Below are 11903 nucleotides of genomic sequence, written 5' to 3' on the forward strand. Positions count from 1 at the left end.
CCCAGGGGCCGGCAGGGGGGGGCCCCGGCGGAGCCTCTGGAGCCCAGCACAGCCTCCGGAGCCTCCGGAGCACGGCGCCCACCCCGCACTCTTTACGTTGGCAGCTCATAAACCAAGGGATTGATCGGAGCTGGCAGGCTCCAGCCCCAAAGGCCCGGCCTCTCCAGGGCTGTGCTTAATGGGGGCCTGTGCTCGGATACCACCCACGGCTCCTGCAAAGCCCCGAGGCAGAGCGGGAGCACGGAATTGTGGAATGCTTTGGGTTGGAAGGGACCCTAAAGATCAGCCTGTTCCAAGCCCCTGCTGTGGGCAGGGTCCAAGCCATGGCTGGTGAGACAGGGAATCTGCTCTCTCCAAGAACATCTCAATCCATCCTTCTCCAAACCCTGCCAGCTCCTGCATACCTGAGACTCCCACCTCAAAGTTTTTTCTTCTCCTTGAGCACATTTTCCTTTTAATCCCTTTAGCTGAGATCCTGTGCAGACAGAATCATGTCCTTCCTACTAATCAGCTGATGACATGGACAAGCAGAAGCCACACTGCTGCCCTTCAAGCCACACTTTACAACCAAACTGGGGACATCGGACTTATCCTTTGCATAGCATGACTGGCTTCCACCACAAACACCTGAGAAATCCAACATTTAATGTTCCATCTAACTCAAACCACACAGAGATTCCATGATTAATTATAAAAATAATTGCTCCAACAGATAAAAGAAATAATTCCCCCAACAATTTCTCCAGGAAGGCTTTTCCCTGGCCCTCTCAACTCACCCATATTGATGGGAATAATCAGGAGACATGATGTCTAATTAAGGTAATTATTTGCAAAGATGGGACATTCAAGACTGGAAGCACCAAGACTCCTGCCCCAGTGCAAATCCCTCCTGGGCTCCTCAAGTCCCAGCTGCTGGGAGGTGTCAGTGTCCCCAAAAACCTCTGGGGAAATTTGGGGTGCATCCCCCAGCCCAGAGCTCCCTGTTTGGGTGCAGAGGGGATTCTCCCAGCCCAGAGCTCCCTGTTTGGGTGCAGAAGGGATTCTCCCATCCCTGTTTGGGTGCAGAGGGGATTCTCCCAGGGCAGAGCTCCCTGTCTGGGTGCTGAGGGGATTCTCTCAGCCCAGAGCTCCCTGTTTGGGTGAGGGGGGGATTCTCCAGCCCCTGTCTGGGTGCAGAGGGGATTCTCCCAGGGCAGAGCTCCCTGTTTGGGTGAGGGGGGATTCCCATGGGACTGAGGGCAGCAGTTTGATGCGCTGTGTGAGGGCACACCCCGTGTCCTGCCAGGCTGTGGGAAAGCAGGTGTACAGACAGCACATCCCAGCAGCCCGGAGAGGAGTGAAGGGATCTCTGTGGGCTAAAAACCTCTTTTTCTTGAAAAAGCAGAGTCCAAAGGATGATCTCCCACCTTGCAGCTGGGCCTGCACCCTGCTCAGCGAGGCGCGGGCCGGGCCGACTAGGTCTCATTCTCGCCACAACCAGAAAATTTGCCCAATTCGGCCTCCACCCATGACTCCCAGCTGCTATAGAAGGACCAACCCCACTTGGACTTGATGATCCTCGTGAGCCCCTTCCACCTCTGGATATTCCAGGCTCCTCTGATTAAATTGTGCCATTGCACATTTGCACCATCCAATGCTTCAGCCATGCACAATAAATACAAATAAAATCACTATTCTGTATAAAGATGGAAAAAAAAAACAATCTAAGAGGTATTTACAATCTGCCTGGCTATCTGCTGGAAACTCTCCATGGAGGAATCCCTGCTGCTGCCTGTTCCAAGCAGGCAGGCTGTTGTAAAACACCAGCAATCCAGTTATTTTTTGCAGTGACTGCACCTATGCTTCCCCTCCTCATTCTATTGAATTATATGTAAACCACCAAAAATCCACACTGAAAAAAAAAATAGAAAAGGAGGAAAAAAAAAATAGAGGAAACCAGCTATTTTTGTTTTCTAATTAAAAAGCAGGCCCGGCCTCTCCAGGGCTGTGCTTAATGGGGGCCTGTGCTCGGATACCACCCACGGCTCCTGCAAAGCCCCGAGGCAGAGCGGGAGCACGGAATTGTGGAATGCTTTGGGTTGGAAGGGACCCTAAAGATCAGCCTGTTCCAAGCCCCTGCTGTGGGCAGGGTCCAAGCCATGGCTGGTGAGACAGGGAATCTGCTCTCTCCAAGAACATCTCAATCCATCCTTCTCCAAACCCTGCCAGCTCCTGCATACCTGAGACTCCCACCTCAAAGTTTTTTCTTCTCCTTGAGCACATTTTCCTTTTAATCCCTTTAGCTGAGATCCTGTGCAGACAGAATCATGTCCTTCCTACTAATCAGCTGTGAGAACCTCGCCATGGAAAGTATGCAAATGAACAATATTTAATGCACAATATGGTAAAACAGGTTTTGTTATTTTTATGGAATCAGGAGCCTTTTCTCTCCATCTGCAGTCTCCTAGGCTCTGCAGGCTCTGCTTCCTGCGATGGTTTACATACATTAGGCTGCTTTAGAAGGAGCTGTGCTTTCATTGACATCTGGAGTGAAATGGGAATGAAAAGCCCAATTTGTCGCTGGATGGTTTAGGGAAGTTTCATTAGGGATGTATTGTCTCTGCTCATTTTGACCCCAGTTTCCACAAAGCCTATTCTTAATAAAGTTTTTCAAACGGCTTCAAAGTTGAAAAAAAAAATTAAAAAAATAAAATAATGAAGCCACGTCTCTGATTGTACCCACGAAGAATGAAAAGAAATCACTGTTGGTGTCTGCTGTAGCCTGGGAAAACAAAAAAAGAAAACCCATCCGGGTGTCTTCTCAGGGTTATTTCTCCACGCTTACCAGGAATGTTATGGGAAGACAAAAATTTAGGCTGGAGATCAGGAAAAGGTTCTACCCCCACAGGGTGCTGGGCACTGCCCAGGCTGCCCAGGGAACGGGCACGGGCCCAGGCTGAGAGAGCTGCAGGAGCATTTGGACAACGTTCCCAGGGATGCACAGGGTGGAACTGTTGGGGTGTCAGGAAAAACATCAGTTTCTGGTTCATTTAAAGCAATAGAGGCAAATTTGAACAGGCACTGCCCACTCAGACCCTGTGTGTTCAGCACAGGCAGCTGGGGCAGGGGGTTTATCCCCCAACTGTATTTCCCAAACACTCAAATTTCCTTACAAAGTGATTCACAGAGGGAAATCCCTGGATCTGAGACTAACTCAGCCCCGAGTTTGAGGAGCAGTGTGTGACAGACACACACGCTGCATTAGGGAGCTCAGAACATCCAAATTAGGTGCTCTTGCCAAAATCAATATTTGTAAATATTCATAACTATGGGGATTCCTGCATATGTTTAATGTCACTGCTCCCACTATTTCTGAAAACTGCACAAATGTTCAACTGTACCTGCAGTTAGTGTTGCTGGTGCTCCTTTAGCATAAATTAATATTAATAAAGGTAACAGGGAGGATGCAGAGCATTTCCAGGTATTTATCAACCGTCAGCCTACCATGAGGACTCAGCCATCCAGGGGATTTTGCCACCACACTCCTCAATTGTCTTCAGAGCTCCAGCTTGTCTGCCTGGGAGGGGGACTGACACCTTATCAGCATGGAAATTTTCACAGAGAAACCTCTTTTTAAGGAAATGCAGCTAAAATGGTTCTCTTTAGTCTTTGCAGTGCCCTCCCAGGAGTGCTGACACCAAGATCCCATTTCCCAGAGAGAACCAGGATGGATTTCATGGAGACACATTGCATTAGGACTTCCACAACCACTCTTCCAGATGCCAAACAAGAAGCCAAGCAAAGAGATCCTTCCTGCCCCCCCAGCTCAGACTGGCTCCTGGCTGTTTACAAGAGACATTTTGAATAGCAGCAATTAGTGGAAGGGAGAGCAAAATAATTGTGGAGATAAGCACAAGCCTGGGTGAACAGAACTTGGAACACTTCTGGCTGACAGATATTCCCTGGCATGCAAAGTTGCTGTGTCCAGCTCCCAACTGCATCTCAATCCACACCTGAGTTCAGCTCCAGCACAGGGGGATATCAGGGAAAGGCTCTTCTGCCACCTGTTCTGGCCAAATTCTACAGTTTTGGGGGTTTAAATCAGGTATTCAAAACGATCTTTGGGCTCAGGCTCTGTAAAAATAAAGTCAGATCGTAGGTGAGGATGAAGAAAAACTCTCCAAGAAAGTACACATCAAATCACCCCCTGAAAAACCCTTGGCTGTGGGTGGAAGCAAAGCACAGGTGCTGGGATTTCTGAGAGCTGGATTTCTGGGAGCTGGATTTCTGGGAGCACTGCTCTGTTGGGCTGTTTCACAGTGATCCCAACGCTGGCTGGACTCCGTGCCTCATGTTCCCCCATCCTGTTTACTGAAGTCTCGGGCTGTGGCTCCAGTTTCAGGATCTGCTCTCTTGGCTCCCTGGCAGCGTGTTTGGGATATCTCCTGGAGCACCAGGCAGAATAAATCAGCTGTGGGGGAAACATTGTGACTTCCAGCAGCAGTCAAGACACAAAGATCTGGGAGAAGGAGCACCTCTCATCTCTTTTCTGGGACACGCATCCCACGTGCCCCCTTCCCGCCATCGGGCAGCTGACAGCCAGCTAAACCCGTGCCAGAAATTCCCATGGGCAGGGAATTTTCTGCAGGGAAATGATCCCTCCCAGCCAGCAGCTCCCTGGGCAGGAGACTGATCTCAGTCAGACACATCCTACTGAGAATGTCTGGTGCTCAGGTTTATGAGGCTGAACTGCCTCCAGGACCGGGAATGATGGCGAGGTTCCCTTCACGCCAGCTCTGGGTGACAAGATCCTGTGTTTTACCTTGGCAGCTTTACATATGGATATGGAATTTTGTACCCTCGTCTCCCTTCCATGCCATTACCTCTCCCAAAAGACTGGAAGCCCTCTGAGCCCTGAATACCTACAAAAGTTCAGCACTGGGAAAGGTTCAGCACTTTTGTGTGAGCCTTTTGCTCCCTGACTCCCACTCCAGCCTAACTTTTCCCTTCCTCCAGAAGCAGAATATCCAACAGCCTTCCCAGAAAGCAGCAAGCTCCATTTGTAGTATCCAGCACATTCAGCTCCTCCTCCAATTTTCCCCTTTAAAGGTGAGGAAAACTCCTTTGAGTTTGCCTCTGGTGGGCTTTACGTGGTTATTGTTGAAGGGGAGGGAATCAGGAGCAGGGAGTGCCCATTCCAGCATGGATGGCAACAAGTAAATGAGAAAATTTGACTTAAACCAATCCCTGTAAACCAAAGAACCACATAAAATCCTGTAAAGGAGGAGCCCTACATGTTTGATGCTAAGTAAGAGATGAGACCTTGGTCCTTGAAGGAGCAGTCACATCCTCTGTGAACTGTTTTGGGGTGTTTTGGGTATTACAGGAATTCCACGTTTCTGGACATGAATGGATCAGCAGTGGTGTACATTAACAGGCCAATATTCCTGGCATAACAACAGCATCCAGTGGCTTTTTTTTTTATTCCTGCCCTGATTCTCTGTGTTCTCTTTGATTACTTCCAATTATTTCATAAGTTCAAAATTAAGATAAAATTGGAATTGAACATTCGGGTGTGGGAACTGCCAAAATATCTCTTCTGCTGCCATTTACTCTGAAACTCTAAACTGACAAAAAAAATAGTCACAGCGCCCCACACGTATTTTACTCCAGAAAAATCCAGAGCTCCCATTGTGCTCCTTCCAGCCAACCAACCAGGGCCCATCTCAGAAGAAACCAAAAGGAAATGTTTCTTCTACCAATTTCCAGTAGCTCTGTAAGGCCCAGAGCAGACAAATTTCCCTGGATGATCATTCCAGCTTCACTCCTGACACCACCAGCAGTGCTTGGATGGCAGGAAGATGCCTGAGTTACCCCAACCTGATGCAGGACTCCTTCAACCAAGAGATGGGGTAGAAGCTGCTCCATGGATTTGTTAACAGAACCAACCCCTCCGTGAGCAGGTTTGTCCTCACCGCTCTCGCAAAAGATCCTGACTTTGAGGCTGAGGAAAAGTCACCACCCACCCCCTTCAAAGGGAGCAAACGCTCTGATCTTCCAAAAGTTTTCCCCAGGGTTGCTTCCATCAGAAGTTAAGTTTTGCAGGATCTAAGGTGTAAGTTTTGGAGCGGGCTCGGTGTGCCAGAAAAGCAAGGCAAGGTCACTAAGAAAGAACAGGAAGCCGTCTGGAAATAGCGCGAGCTCCAAGGCGTTAGAGTAGTAACGAGGCACAAAATGTTCAGTCTGGTCTTTTACCACCGACTGTACCCAGCTGCAGCTTCCTAAGATGAATAATCCTGTCATCCCAGAATCCAGACAGAGGCAGACACCTGGTATCGCTGGGCTTTTCAAGTTCCTCTTGAAAGGGACGCGGGCTGGGAGGGACGGGCGTGCTGCGGAACAGCGGCACAAAAACGAGCAGGGGGAGCCCCTCCACAGCAACTGCTGCAGGAAGACAGCACAGAGCAGACAGGCCCAGGAATGGGAGCTGGGATATCAGGGCTGGGATGGAAATTGGCCCTTGCAGAGCGCAAGGGAGGCAGGTGATGTGCAGGAGCCATGGTGCTGCCAGCAGCGTCCCTGGGGACACGGGGAAGGTGCCCCAGGGGATCAGCAGATGACACCAACCCTAGCAGCAGAACTGAAACATGCCCAGCTTTCCCTGCTGAGCAGGAATCAACATGGAATCAGCATGGAGAGGCCACCAAAGAGAAGCACTGGGCACTGGCAGAGCTATGCTGAGAGCAGCCCCACTAAAGGACAATGTGATTGGAATGGGTTGGGTTGGGTTGGGTTGGGTTGGGTGGTACCCTAAAGATTATCCAGTTCCACTCCCTGCCATGGGCAGGGACACCTTCCACCACAGCCCCATCCAGCCTGGCCTTGAGCAGCTCCAGGGGTATCCTGCAGGCAAACCTGCCATTCCATGGGCAGTGGCTCCACATGAAAGCAAGGAGCAGTTTCTCCCCTCAGCATCAGCATGACAACTATCAAGTCTAGACATCTTTGGGAAAGAATTACATTTCTTTACAACACAGCAAAATCTGTCTGGAAGATTTCCTGCAAGATTTTCACTCCCTGAAACCAAAGGAATGGCCCAGGAGTTTCACCCCGTGTCTCTGAACAAGAGGCTGATCCCTCGGACATGTCACTATCCCTCACTTAACGTAGGAATTCATTCTGTCAAGGGAAAAAGAACAATTTCAGGATCACTGCACAGCAAACATCCTCACAAAGCTCCTTTCCCTGCTGCTGCTGCTTCCCTGCCCATCCTGTCTGTGCTGGATGCACAGCCCAGCATTCCCTGTGCTAGGGATGCACGCAGAGGGTGGGAAAACTGGGAATGGGATTGCACAGCCTCAGGTGAGGATTTCAGGCCCACGAGGAGCTGGGAGGCTTGTCGTAGATAACTTTTATGAAAAATCCTTTCCTTAGGATTTTTCCTCCTGAGAAGCTGAGAGGCCTCAGGAACAAAATGTAAACAGTGATTGTCTGCTGCTGTGGAATGCAACAGGTGGGTCTGTGATTGGTCTCATGTTGGTTTTTTCTAATTTATGGCCAATCACAGTCAGCTGGCTTGGATGCTCTGTCCGGGACAGAAGCCTTTGTTATCATTCCTTCTTTTCTATTCTTAGCTAGCCTTCTGATGAAACCTTTTCTTCTATTCTTTTAGTATAGTTTTAATGTAATATATATCATAAATTAATAAATCAAGCCTTCTGAAACACGGAGTCAGATCCTTGTCTCTTCCCTCATCCAAGAACCCCTGTGAACACGCTCGCAGAGGCTCAGCTGGCTCCCTGTGCTCTTACCCCACCACCGACGTGCGTCAGCATCCCTGAGAAGTTTCCTGTGGCTGTGGCTGTAAAACAGCCGGAGCTGGGACGAGCCCTGCTCCAAGCTGGGACACAGCACACGAAGCACATTCCCCACGACGTCCTTCCCTCCCTGTGAGCTCACGGCACCCGAGGCGCCTCTGGCCCTGCCAAAGCGCCCATCCTGCGCCTCCTCCATGCAGCCCTTGACCAGAAGGGCAAACGGAAAAGCTTTTGGTAACTTCCAGCTGATCTTGGCTGGGAATGAGTGACTCACAAAGGAAAAAATTCCCTGCCTGTTCCTCCGCGACCAAAGGTCAGGCAAAGCTTGCAGCGGGACCTGCGGAGAGGCTTTCCACCGTCTCACCCCAGAGCCAGGCCCCTGACTCCATCCTTGGTTTTGCTCAGGAAGGCAGATTTGAAGGCCATAAATATTGTCCCACATCTGGTGAATGCACAGAGGAGTGGAAAACCCACCTGGCTGAAGGTGAGTGGAGAGAGGAGCAGCCGCCGGTGCCTCCAGCCTCCGGCCTCTCCCCCGGTGCTCTCTGGAGCCAGGCCTGGGCAATCTGCAGAGCTGAAAGGAACAGCCTGCCCTGCTCTGTGCAGTGAAGCTTTCAGAAGGCTTGGCTTGTTTTTCTCAGACATGTCAGGGTTTTCACAGAATCGCCCAGAACGCTTTGGGTTGGGAGGGACCTCAAAGCTCAGCCCATTCCACCCCCTTGCTGTGAGCAGGGACATCTCCCACTAGAGCAGTTTGCTCCAAGCCCCGTGCCTCATCACTAATTTCTTCCTAATAGCCAATCTAAACTTACTCTCTTTCAGTTCAAAGCCATTCCCCCTTCTCCTATCTCTCTCTCCATGCCTGTGTTCTCTCCCACTCCTCCCCTGTGCCAAGCTCTGTGTCCATTATAGAGCCCTTCCACAAATATCGTTTCACTCATTTCCTGGCTCTCTCCACCTTGCACCATCTTGAGGAATCTGGCACTTTTATGTGAAGGCCAAAACACACTGTCTATAAAAGCAAGGACTGGGACACGCTGGGGAAAGGATCACATGTTCAGGCAGTCATCGCCTTCTCCTCCTGCACTGGGTCAGATGATTAAAACTGAGCTGATGGAAGCAATTCCAAGCTCTGGAAAAAGCCAAAACTTCAGCTCTCCATAGGAAAAAGTTATCTACTGGGATAGAAAAACAGACAATCATGCCAGCATTTTCCAGGCCAAATTTCACTCACTGAAGTGTTCCTCACACTCCTGCTTTGCTTGGGGGATGGCACGGAAGGGTGCTCAGCCCTACTCAGTTCCTGTCAAGTCAGACCAGCTCCTCTGTTCGCACCAACACCACGGCAGTAAGAGAAATAAAACAACCCCAAAGAACAACTTCTCCTGTACTAGCAAAGGAGTCAACACTAGAAACAAAGGAGCTGTTTGAAAGCTTCATCAGCTGGGAGAGCTGGGGGTGCTCACCTGGAGAGGAGAAGGCTCCAGGGAGAGCTCAGAGCACCTAAAGGGCTCCAGGAGAGCTGGAGAGGGACTGGGGACAAGGCATGGAGGGACAGGGCACAGGGAATGGCTCCCACTGCCAGAGGGCAGGGATGGATGGGAGATTGGGAATGAGGAATTGTTCCCTGGCAGGGTGGGCAGGCCCTGGCACTGCCCAGAGCAGCTGGGGCTGCCCCTGGATCCCTGGCAGTGCCCAAGGCCAGGCTGGACACTGGGGCTTGAAGCAGCTAATGGAAGGTGTCCCTGCCCATGGCAGGGGGTTGGAATTAAATGATCCTTAGGGTCCCTGCCAACCCAAAGCTTTCAGGGATTTTATGAAATAAATGCTTTGCACTGATTGATTAGAATGGTGGATGCCAGGCTATAGAGGAAAAAGCCAAAGTAATCAATTCTAGATAGCACAACATACACAGAACAGAGTAAAATGCAGAAATTCTTTCCCCTTCACTGAAGCAGCTACCAAAGCAATCCTGGGTTTAACATTATCACAGAATCACAGAATGGTTTGGGCTGGGAGGGACCTCAAAGCTCATCCCATTCCCAACCCCTGCCATGGGGTGTTCATGCCTGTGTGCACATGGGCTTAAAAAAAACAAAAACAAAAACAAAACAAATAAATTTCTCCAAAAAGACCTCTGCATCTTCACTCAGGACTGTTTCTATATCAAACTGCACATTTCCAGTGCTTCACTTGCAGAAGATAAATGTGTTTTATTTGCTTTAACATCCCTGCCCTGCTTTCTTCATGAGCTGGGCAGCTCCAAGTCCAAATTTAAAGTTATATATTTTAATTTTCTGGGCAAAATAATCACTTCCCTGCACTCACAGCCACTGGACTTAACACAGTTGCCAGTTCTAAGAGTCACCTAAATGTGGGCTGGCTCTGGCACACAGAGACAAGCAGGATGTTTTCCCAGAGAAAATGCACCACAGCCACACACTGGGGTAGTGTGTGTGTGAGGGTTATTTTCTTTGTGAGGCATCACAGGGCTTATTTCAATGAGGGGTTTTTTGATTTTTAAAGCAACTCTGGTCCCACTGACACACTCACCACTCTCAGAGATCACCCTGCAGGCCACCCTTGGGCACAGGATTATACCATCCCTATTTTAAGGCTCTGATTTAGCCAAGGCTTACACACAAGATGAAGAACTTCATTACCTAATGGGCTGGATACACTGTGGCATCTCAAAATTCCAGCTCAGCTTCCTCCTTACAGAGATTTTGAGCAGAGTCAGTCAAAGCTTTGACATAAATGAGAGCAAATATGTTCCTATCACCACTGCTTTGAGCTTGGCCATTAAATGGGAACGAGCATGTCTAAATTTTCATAGACAAATAACTACAGGCATGGACAATTACAAGAGAATAATGGAAATATTTGTCACAGGAATTCCCCATCCTTCCCCCACCCCAAGTGCTTGTGCCAGCCATGGGCAAACGTGCAGCCACAGAAACATGTGGATATGTAAATGTTCCATACACACACCCAGAGAGGCACACACTGTACATCCATGTACAAATATATTCACATCCAGGCACCTCCTCACCTCTGCCCTGGCCACAGCACAGAGGACTCACCAGGGCACAGGGGTGTTTGCTATTAATCCAGCTTCAAACAGGGACACTTCTCACAAAGCCCAGCTCCTCTCTGTACTAAGAAGTCTGTAAATAACACCCCATTAACTTTTAATCCCATCTTCCCCACTCTGACATGCATTTTGTATTGAAATGAAAGTTATATAAGGTTGAATCGAGGTTGCTTTTTAATATTACATTAAGGCTATTTACCATGTGCAGCACTAATCCCCCTTTGAAAAAAGGAGCCTATTACCAATTCGGAAAGCTTACGTTGCCATAGCAATAGTCCAGCACTGGGAAATATTTATATAATGTCTCATGTTTTCACTTGCAACAGCCATCTTCCAGACTGGACTGCCCACTGACCCTGCCTGGTGCTTCCTCCCTGTCCCACGCAGGGCACAGCACCCCCAAAATGTGAGCGTGTCCAGACGCACCTGCAGGCACTGCCCCTGCACCCCCTGCTCCTGCAGTCCCACCACAGGCCACGCGCTCGGCCTGCAGCTTGTGCTGATGGCAAACGTCCAACGAGAAGCTCCTGTGCCACCACTCCCAAAATGTGTCAGCACAGGAGCAGGTAACCTCCTGCTAGGGTCAAAACCACTGAGGCATTTTCTGTATCCAGGGAAGGGAACTGAGCTGGGATGGGGCTTGTCCCGGATTGCCAGGTAAATTGTATTTCATTTGCCATCTGTATGGCAGTTGTCTTCTGTTAAGTGGGCAGTTTTCCTTATCTCTTCCACAAGTGGGGGGACATCTGCTGATAACAGGCCATTGAATGTCCCTGCATGGCTAATAAGAACTACTGCATCCCATTGGGAGATGTGAGCCCAGAGGGAGGAGCCAAGCATTCCTAACTGGATATAATCTGGAGATTCTGGAACACCAGCATGGCTTCTGCACTGGATTTCCCAGAGGAACAGCAGCTGCCTCCTCTTCCACTGGATCTTCAGAGGAAGACTGCACCCTTTTCTACAGGATCCCTGCTCCAGCAGAACCACCCCTGACACTCCAGGAGGACTGC

General features: G+C 49.7%; 1 protein-coding gene across 1 annotated transcript in view; it reads right to left on the reverse strand.

Moving 5' to 3' along the window:
* HDAC4 (histone deacetylase 4) overlaps positions 1-11903 on the reverse strand; it is a 151677-nt gene that overhangs the window by 70244 nt on the left and 69530 nt on the right. The window contains exon 4 of the mRNA XM_031064399.1: positions 6242-6371. Within this exon, the coding sequence (XP_030920259.1) occupies positions 6242-6371 (130 nt within the window). The remainder of the gene's footprint in view (positions 1-6241; positions 6372-11903) is intronic.

Source organism: Geospiza fortis, unplaced genomic scaffold (genome assembly GCF_000277835.1).
Source record: "Geospiza fortis unplaced genomic scaffold, GeoFor_1.0 scaffold46, whole genome shotgun sequence".
Classification (NCBI taxonomy): Eukaryota; Metazoa; Chordata; class Aves; order Passeriformes; family Thraupidae; genus Geospiza; species Geospiza fortis.